Source organism: Montipora capricornis, chromosome 10 (genome assembly GCF_036669925.1).
Source record: "Montipora capricornis isolate CH-2021 chromosome 10, ASM3666992v2, whole genome shotgun sequence".
NCBI classification, from domain to species: Eukaryota; Metazoa; Cnidaria; class Anthozoa; order Scleractinia; family Acroporidae; genus Montipora; species Montipora capricornis.
This window is the reverse complement of record NC_090892.1, coordinates 8,816,782-8,826,781: the sequence shown is the minus strand read 5'-3', so window position 1 is coordinate 8,826,781 and position 10,000 is coordinate 8,816,782. Positions and strand designations below refer to the sequence as shown.

At 38.9% G+C, this 10,000-nt stretch overlaps 1 protein-coding gene across 1 annotated transcript in view; it reads right to left on the bottom strand.

Moving 5' to 3' along the window:
- The window catches only part of LOC138019636 (deubiquitinating protein VCPIP1-like), a 15,825-nt gene that overhangs the window by 2,969 nt on the left and 2,856 nt on the right, over positions 1–10,000 (bottom strand). Inside the window, exons 2-8 of the mRNA XM_068866488.1 lie at positions 6,448–6,626; positions 5,874–6,091; positions 5,178–5,440; positions 4,327–4,553; positions 2,886–3,109; positions 1,713–1,891; positions 282–551 (exon numbers count right to left, since the gene is read on the bottom strand). Of these exons, the coding sequence (XP_068722589.1) occupies positions 282–551; positions 1,713–1,891; positions 2,886–3,109; positions 4,327–4,553; positions 5,178–5,440; positions 5,874–6,091; positions 6,448–6,626 (1,560 nt within the window). The remainder of the gene's footprint in view (positions 1–281; positions 552–1,712; positions 1,892–2,885; positions 3,110–4,326; positions 4,554–5,177; positions 5,441–5,873; positions 6,092–6,447; positions 6,627–10,000) is intronic.

Sequence of the window (10,000 nt, the reverse complement as noted above, 5' to 3'; positions counted from 1 at the left end):
AGGGACCTTTACTAACTATTTTTTCTATTACAACTTTCAGCTCCCTAGGCTACTTTTTCCTAAGGAGCAGCTAAACTTTTGACACAGTCGAAATTCATGTTGGGAAACATCTTTGCCTTAACAACTGTCAAAAGCCGCCTGGATCATTTTCGATTAGTATTATTGTATCTATAGAGATATGTTCCATATCCTTTACTTATCTACTTAAATGAATTTTAGAATAATTGCTTTTGCATTACCACCACTGAACCAATCTGCCATTACAAATACATTGTACACACCTTTGCGCTCTCACTTTGAGAAGATGAAGCACTTGACAGAGTTCTACCTTCTCCAGAAAATGCAACACGCGCGTGAGTGGTATCCCTGTGTCCAATAGCACCACTGAAGCTGGCCTCTGTCGACAGACTGCTGGCTCTTTCACTCGTCGAGGTTTGCATGGGGCGGGTGTGAGCCAGTCGTAATGATTCATCGTCTAGTGGCTGAACTTGAATGTGCCTCTGGCCAAGACACAAATCCAGACGATCCTTATCTGCATTGTAAGCAAATACCTAAAAAAATAAAACAGACTTGCATCTCAATGCTAGCTTCAACATGTTGTGAAATGGCTGACACAACGGTAAATTACAGACAACAGGGAGTTCAAGAAACGACGACGCTACGGCAACGACAACGCCAAAAAGCAGTGATATTATTGGTTAAAAGAACCAAAATGATCGTGCTGCACGTGCGGCACGCATTTTTGAACAATTCTCTCTCGTACTCGTCAAAACTACTAGACGTGAAATGACCAAATTTAAGGGTTTTGACGACAACGTGGACAAACTACTGTGAATCTTTAAGTCTCGCTCTTTACTTCAAATGCGTCTGTACCAATCCAGTTTTAGGACATTTCGATCATAATTAACACTATAAACAAGATGGAATAATCATGAAATACTTAGAATAGCTCAAACTTACAATAATTTTGATGTGACGTTTTCGTTGCCATAGCCACCGTGGTTTCTATAAACTCGCTACAAACTCAAAGGCTGCGGCCTTCTTTGGTGGAGGTTAATGGACATAACATTGAAGGAAGGAAAGATTGAAATGATACAGAACAAAAAATGCACGAAGAAATGCATGAAGCTAGAATGTCCGGAAATCGTGGGGAGGGGAGGGGAGAGGAAGGTCAAGAGCCTCTGTAAAGCAAGGACACCGGCAACATCAACAAAAACGTCACTCCAAAATACAGCTCAGCGTTATCGCAAGTACTTGAGATTTTTTCATCTTGTTCACGTTGTACAATACATGTACAGTATATAAAGTCCCGAAACTTTACGGGCCATTTTCGGGTGTCACAATGCCCTTTGTATCTCAAGAATAGAGAGGATTTAATTCGTCAAACTTCACAGTTATTTTTCTCTTTGTTACCTTGAAAACATGTTAAAAGATCGGCTTTCCAAAACAAGCGGTTGGCATTTCACAAATGACTTTTCGGGCCCGTAAAGTTTCGGGACTTTCGAGAAACGGGCCACGGGTGTCTATAAGACACAAATTATTGCTTAACCCACTGAAACCTCAAACGCCCTAGGATTCCCCCACTTGACGAATAAAATCTGTAAAGTCTCACTCCCAAAATTGTCCAAAAAAGTGCGAGAATCACTTCTACCTTTCGTGCATAACCCACACTTCAAATACATGTATATAAAGTACGTTTATTTTAAACTGACCTTGTTGGGAAAGAATGGTAATGTGAAATGCTGATTTGGCTGGAGAGGACCGAGATCATTTACGACTTTGCTGTAATAAAATCCCCCTCTTTCAAACATTTCATAGCAGTTCTGCGCTGCTTCCCACATATCACTACCTCCAATAGCACTGAGAGCATTAAAAAGGACAGATGCCATGGCTACAGATAAAAATAGCAAAATGCATTGATTTCTCTAGTATAGAGCGAGTTTCAATCGAGTGTCGTAAAACCAAAACCAAAATAATTACTTTGGCCAATCAAAAAGGACGGAGACAATCCAGTAAACCAATCAAAATTCGAAGCAATTACACGTACCCGACACAAAGCGCGGGAAAATGTGTTTCACTTCTGATTAGTTGAAAAAATGGCGCGAGAACTTTGAACCAATAACTGAGTGAAGTAATGCAAACCAAAGAATTAGCTAATTACAGCTGTACTTTCGACACTCAACTGAAAATCGCTCTAACAATCAGTAAGTAAATAATTCATGAGGGTGACATTCAATAATACCATAATACTCTTTGATTGACCTAAAAAAATTTGCATAAGCTTTGTTTTCAGTTTCTCTTGGGACCTAAAATGGTCCCACGAGAAAATAAAAACAATGCTTACGCAAAATTTTGGAGGGCAGACAAAGAATATTATGGTATTTTTGAAAGTGGCCTATTCTTGGTTTCCACCCACATGACAAGGTGGCCATGTTGGATGGCAGAAATACGGTAAAATTTAAAGTAGTACCCAGCGGAGAGACAGGAAATTGTTCTTGCCATCACACATGGCCATCATGACGTCACATGCAAACAGATATAGAACCCCAGTAATCAGATCAGATGCACACAACCTGAAAACAGTGTTCTAGTACAAATGTCACCCTATTAATAGTATCCTGCATCTAAGCTACAGAACATCTAATTTTTAACTGTGTTTCTTTCTTCAGGAATGCTGTGTGATTTTAGAGCTTGTGCTCCATCTTGGAATGGGTGACCACCTGTCTTGTCTTCCTTTCATGCGCAGGCCTTGAGGCCATGTAGTAGCCAACTACAACTGTCCAGTATACACAATGTAATTGTTTGTTCAATTTCCTTTTACTATTCGTTTTGACTCATTTTGGTATTAGGACATTAACATACAGATACTGTCCATGAATACAAACCTTGTCTTTGCTTTTCTGCTTCATCTTGAGCTGACGACTCGTGAGAATCACTAACTCCACCTTCCTGTGCCTTCAGTTCTGACATAACAACATCAGGTGTTTGCTCTTCAGGAACAGGTGGCTTTAAATGCTCCACCATGATTCGGTCACCATGCTGCAGGGGAAGTGGATCCTCTTCAAGTCCCTCATTTGGAGGATGCAACTCACGGGGTGGAAATCCATACCTAAATCGAAAGACAGTTAGCGCAAAATGATGGTAGTGAACAAGTAGCATTTTCCATCAATTTTGAGGGAGGAGGAGGAGGTACAGCACTGAAATGCAATGGCGAGAGTGCTTGCCTTTTACCAATACGTCCCCAGTTTGACTTGGTGTCATTGCTGGCTTGAATTTTGTTGGTTCTCTAGACTCTTTCATTAAGTATTAATGGTGGGGACATAACTTTTGAGCAGTTAAACCTATTCACTCCTGAGGCACCAGGATGCCCCTGACGTCAGACAGAGTAAAATCTGTTAAGTGTCACACTCCCAGGAGTCAATGGGTTAAGGTTTTCGCCTGTCATATTAATTAAAGACAAAAAAAATTGATTATCTTCCTTCATCTGATATGATTTGATTTGCAGTCCTCTCTCCCCCCCCCCCCCCCATCCCCCCTTCCTAACTGGTATAACATGTGTGCATGGCTCTACAATGTAATTATAACCATGACACTTGGACAACATGGATAGTCCCATAATCTTATGGCATCAGTCACATCAGGGGCCTGTTTCGCAAAAACCCCATGACTTTGTGAAACTGTCTCCTGCGTGTTGTAAAAAGCTGCTCTTTTAGTCTGTTTTCAAGACAACTAAAGCCAAAATGATTGTGAAAATAATTATTTGATGATAAAAAATTGTGATAAAACATTTCGTAAAAGCATATTAAAATTTGTAGACGACGTTTCGACGTTTGCCTAACGTCATTATCAAGTTCAAAAAATGTTTAAATACTAAAAAGACAATTGGTGATGGAATGTTCTTAAAAAAAGAGCTTTGCACGAATGGAATCAGTCGTTCATTCCATCACCTATTGTCTTTTTAGTATTTAAACATTTTTTATCTTTCACTTTTTTTGACTTGATAATGAAGTTAGCCAATTGTCGAAACGCCGTCTACAAATTTTTAATATGCTTTTTCGAAATGTTTTATCACAATTTTTTATCGTCAAATGTTTTACAAAAACCGCTTCTTTTCCGGAAATAATTATTGATGACTTAAAAGCTCTCCCACCTTGAGACACAGACCAAGGGAATTGTGTCCCCCAGTCTATGTACTACTTTATGGGTATTCCAAGACATGAACTGGAGAAAAGTGTGACCTATACTCCAAATCATCAATCACTACATTGGGAACCGTGCCCCCTGAAAGCAACAAATAATCACTAATCAACTGGGTCTTCAATTTACCTGATTCGTATCTGTGCTGTTGGTATCCCAAGCTCCTTTTCGATCAGCTCTTGAAGCTGTTTAAATGTTGTATCTACAGATAGTGTTAACATGCACTGTTTTCCATCTGATGTTGAAAGCCGCACTTTCTTCTCTGTTCGTTTCACGACTGGTTGTGCTGACACTTGGTTATCTTCACCTTTACTAAGGTTTGCTTGAGGATCTTTTTGTTGTGACTTGATGACAGCCTGTCAAATAAGAAAAAATACTTCAGTTTGTTTTCTTCAAAAAAATGTGATGGAAATACACTTAAAGAAAAAAAAAAACAATTTTGTTTTTACCAGCAACGAGGTACATGTAAGACACAGGCTTAACTTAGACAATCATTGCCGTGTGAATCACTGAACACGCAAACTTCTAAGCCTGGCACACATGACTGAAGCAGGGCTCTCAGCTGGCGTTAAAGGAAGTAGCTGGTAGCAGTTTTAGTCTGACTCCAAAATCCACAAGTGCTATTTTGGAATGAGCCACTGATACAAGTCAATTGATATTAATTTTGTTGACAAATAAATGAGGCAGCTCTTGTTTAAGAAATGTCTGTAACTGAATAATAATGTTATTATTTTATGATGTCATGTTGACCATTGTGACTGAAGTACGTTATTACCAGCTCTAACTTGTTTAACAAGTTGCCACCATTTTAGTATTCTTTTGTTTGATTGCAAATTAGCCTCTCTGGCCTCACTCGAGGATAAATATTCTAATAGGTTTGAATTTTATGTTTGAAAGCGAGCCCAAAGGACCAATAAGAACACTCAAATAGAGGCCATTTTGGAATAAGATGTATGCCAAATTGGAGACACTGTACAAACCTGTTGTTTTGCCACTTTAGCTTCTTTGTTGAACATTTTCTTTGCACCTTCACCACTCCGCCTCTTCTGCATTACAGCAGCATGATGCTCAGTCTTGGCCTTTAACACTTTTTCTTTCTCACTCATGGTTAGTTCCTCCTTGTGAAGAGTTTTCTTTTTTTCTCCCATCAGAATTATCTTGCTTGGTGTAAAAGTACTGACATTTGCTTCTTGATCAGAACTTTCTACATTTGTGCCCTGTGACACAAAGTCAGGACGTGCTCCTAGAAATGATTTTTAAAAATTAAAGTACCACCTTTCAGCATCAATACATGTACTATTCTAAGAGATTTGAAGATAAACCCCCTCATACTCAAAGGTACTCTTTCTAGATTTTACTACGAACGAGGAAATAAAACTCAGCCAACATCAAGTCATAAACATGGGAGGCACCAATGATAAACAATACTGACTCCCCAAGGCATACAGCACAAGGTGTTTCCTGACAGTCACCAATTCAGATTCACCCATAAGGCTTGAACACTAAAAGCTGAAAAACACTGTAATTATGGCAAGATTGCCCCTTTAATCTAATATAATTATAATACAGTCAAGTGTTGTAACTTGCTCATATGCCAAAAAATATGATATTGCTAAGATGTGCAATACAGCAGTACATGCAAGTACATTATTGTACATGTTGCAGTTCTGACACACCTTTGTTTTCTCCTTCTCTCCTTGCTGTCTGCCTTAAAATGATGTCTACTACTTTCTGCACCAGCCTTTCACTCCCAAACTCCCCTGGAAAATGGCGCTGTACAAGTTTGGCTGCAACATCGTATACGTTGGAATTGAGAGCTGGGTCGTCTTCATATTGGAACCAATACACCGTCTCTGTCACTGTTTCACCACCCCATTCCAAGGTGATTGGAAAACTAAATATAACAGAAAAACATCTCTTCATGCAGTCAATGGAACTGACAATCTGTTGGTACTATTGACATAACGAATTTTCAGAGTTGTTTGTCTTCAATGCTATTCAAGCACTAAGCAAACCTTACAGTGTAGGCATACACTGTAGAAAATTAATATTTCACTCCAAGTTACATGTAATTTTTTTTAAGTTGACCTAGCAAAGTTCTTTGAAAACTGCATAACTGCTATAATAATACATGTAACATTACTATACGACATCTCTCTTTCAGATTCCCTGTACACACCTTTACCACTACATCTATCTAGATCACTATGCACAGTACAAAGGCAAAGTCAGGACTTTTTGATCTCTGACCTTTCAGGCATGTTATTATACTCCTTTCCATTCCAATAGTGTTTGTATCCACAACCACATTGACTAGTCCCTTTCACAGGGGTTGCCGTCCTATCCCCATTCATGTACACTGCACTGCCGTCTGATTTGACGCAACGAAGAGGACCATGGCAAAGGTGGCAATCAAGTATGGTCACATTCTGTAAAAACAACCAAACTTTAATCAAAATTAAAAGAGTTGATTTGAGGATTATTGAAACCCCATTTGCACATCTGGTATTCAATCATTCGATTGATCAACAAGCTCAAGGAAAGTTACATGTACAATCTATATGTACAGGGATGCAAAAAAATTCTGTTAACAGACCAAAAGATTAATTTAGAACATCTTGGTGATGCCCTTTACATTGAGAAAAATTCCAGGTCTGCATAAGCCTTTGCCTCCTGTAAGTGAGGGCCACTTGTAGATTGTAGATTACCTGAGGAGCAGGTATGACGCAGTGGTGAAAGCACTCAACTCCCACCAGTGTGGCCCAGGTTTCAATTATTGGTTCCCGGACCCAACGCCACAAGTGGGTCGAGTTTGTGTTGGTTCTCTACTCTGCTCCGAGGGTTTTTCTCCAGTCCTCCGGTTTTCCCCCCTTGGCAAAAACCAGCATACAGCTGATTCCAGCTGGCTGTAAACTGTGCTCCAAGGTACACATGGACCGTATAGCGGCAGCCAGAGGCGCCATAGTATGCTTTCGGGTCGACCTTGTTGAGCTGCGTCATTGCTGACATACTTGTGACGGCGATTAGCGTGACAACAACAATAATTATTATTATTGTTATTTAGACTGTCTAATGTCAGACGATTTTACTCGTCAATGGGCAACCCTTTAAGAGTGGAAAAGTTATATGTACAGAGACTGGTTACTACGTATCACTTGCCTAGATCGATTAAAAGATAAAAATTGAGCTCTGAGCAGATCATTAATCTAAAAAAAGTTTGAGTTCAACTTAAGGAAAAGAATAATCCTTTTCTCAGATCGCAGCAAGGTTCTCAGCAAAGGAAAAAGTTCAAAGCTTGCCTTGAATCACTCTTCGTACGGCAGCCGTAAGTTTTATTCAGACAACACACAGTTAACACAAAATTAATCATTGGCTCGTGTTTTAGCATGCTTGTATCAAGTTAAAATACTGTATATAATACTGCCACGAGAAGTTTGCAGAGCATGAGAGAAGGGTATTAGAGTTGCTTTACACTCTTGCTTCTTAAGATCTGATATACTGTATGTACATGTACACAAGGGTTTCAACAAATTTTGAAGTAGATGCCTGAGTTAATCAATGTAAGCGGCAGGCACTATTGCCTTTTACAAGGGTTTGAGTGAAAATCAAGGCAATGAATAATAAAAGTTGCATGTGGGTGCAGAGCCAAAGACAGGGGCTTAAATGGCCTTAGGTCAGCAACTCATTATGAAATAGTTTGTACTTAATAATGAGAATTATAAAATAATTGGGAGGCCCGGTGGCCTCATGGTTTACATTAGTGCGCTACACTAACTACAGAAACTGGAGACACATGAAAAGTGCCGGCCTGATGGGCCTTCTAGGCTCGTAGCAGACTTTACCTACCTTTATCATAAAATAATTACATGTAGGACAGTACATGTACATGTACGCGCACTCTCATTGGTCAATAGCTGTGTTTAGATGAGAGTATGGAAACACGGCTGTGACATCACATGAATTTTGATTGGTTATGTATTGTCAGACGTGCGTTTTAATTGGGGGTAGGAAATATGAGTGTGTATCAAGAAAATCTGTTTTAATCAAGAAGTAAAAAAACCATCATTTTCCTTCATTATTTTGTCAAATTATTAATATTTTCTAAAAGCAATAGCACTTTTCTTTGTTTCCACAGCCTCATTCTAAACACTTGGGGGAGTTGGGAGAATTCTCGACAGTTAAGCAAACTCTCTACTGCGGCTCAGGTTTGCATAACTGTCTTGAATTCTCGCAACTCCCCCTTGTGTTTAGATGAGGCTATGGAAACACAGAAAACGTCCTCTATTGCTTAAATGGAAACAAAACAAATTACAATTGAAAATGAAAGAAGATTAAGTATCGAGATAGTAGCACAATACGAAATAAAACAAAAAATTTACAAGAAAGAAAACACAACACTAACCAAAAAAAAGTACTTTCATAGACTTTATAAGGTCTCAGTAAAGGAAAATGAGGTGTCAGCAGAAAAACGAAATTGTAGCGCCGCTATTTTTTGTATAGGGTCAAACTATATATCTTGTTAAAGCTAATCGATTGAATTATTTGAATACACTTTTAGATTTTTGGTATTTAATATTGCGTTTTAGTTTTGAGGCCTCAAACTCAAAACGACCGAGTCTGCTGCAGAAGCTCCTGTCTCCTGTCTCCTGTCACTTATTGCAAAAATAACCGCCTTTTGTTGAAGGAAACATCACACACCAAAGTCGAAACTCTCATCTCATACTTAATTTGGGCAGAAAAGACAAACAACAAATTCCTCACACAGTATTTGGGGTAGTACAATCATCCATTAGAAAAAAAAATGGAAGCAATATCTTAAAACCTGTCGGGACAGGAGGTCCAAGAAGTTGCAATTTTGGTGTCAAAATAAACCCCTTGAAAATAAAGCTTGAAGATTTTGTGTGCAGTTCACCATCTGCTGAATAATTCTGCCCCCAACTCAAAAGCCAATTATGCTGAGCCAATCAGCGTTTGGACACATGCCAAGATAGCAGATTGCGCATGAAGGCTGTCAATTGACACCCAATGCTTTCACGTGTGATTGACATGATACGTCAATCATTTTTCACATTGCGGGAAACAAAGAGCGGTGGTTTTAAAATTAATTTTTCAGAATTTTTTTTTGGGCAAATTTACTTCACAGTCCACCAAATTTGAGCGAGACGCCCAAATTAATTTTACCTTTACCAAGACCTTAAAAAGTGTGTTTTCAGACTTCTTTTAAAGATTAGTTTCTAACTGTCAGGCTATTTTGGGGCATAAGGGGAATTTCATTCCAAGAGCTGGGACCTTGGTAAGTAATGGTGAATTGATACCTTAGAAAATATTTAAAGTGCCCCTGTGATCAAAAAAACCACTTCCTTTTTTCCTTCAGATTTTGAAAGTGTGTTTGCTTAACACCTGACTGGCAAAATTTTGAGCTTTGATTTTTATCCAAAGGCCATTTACTTTGAGTATAAGTTTTGGATTTCACGGTCCCCCATTACTCACGTTCAAAACTGGCCGATTGGACCTCAGAGGGTTGGATCCAGGAAAAAGTGACGTCAGAGGCTCACTAGCTTAAAATTTCAGCAAGTGAACGCAGCTTATTATATATGCAAAGCGTGAGTTCAAAAGTCTGAAAGCCCAAAACCCCCGTGCTGCATATTAATTTTGCGGCGTAGACACGTATTGCATTCTTAAACTAGTGAGCCTTTGACGTCATTTTCTCCTCGATCCAGCTCCCTCAAGAACATAATGTTAGTAATGGTGGACCATTAAATAGGAAAATTACAGTTAAAATAAAGAGGTGTCTTTTTGAAAT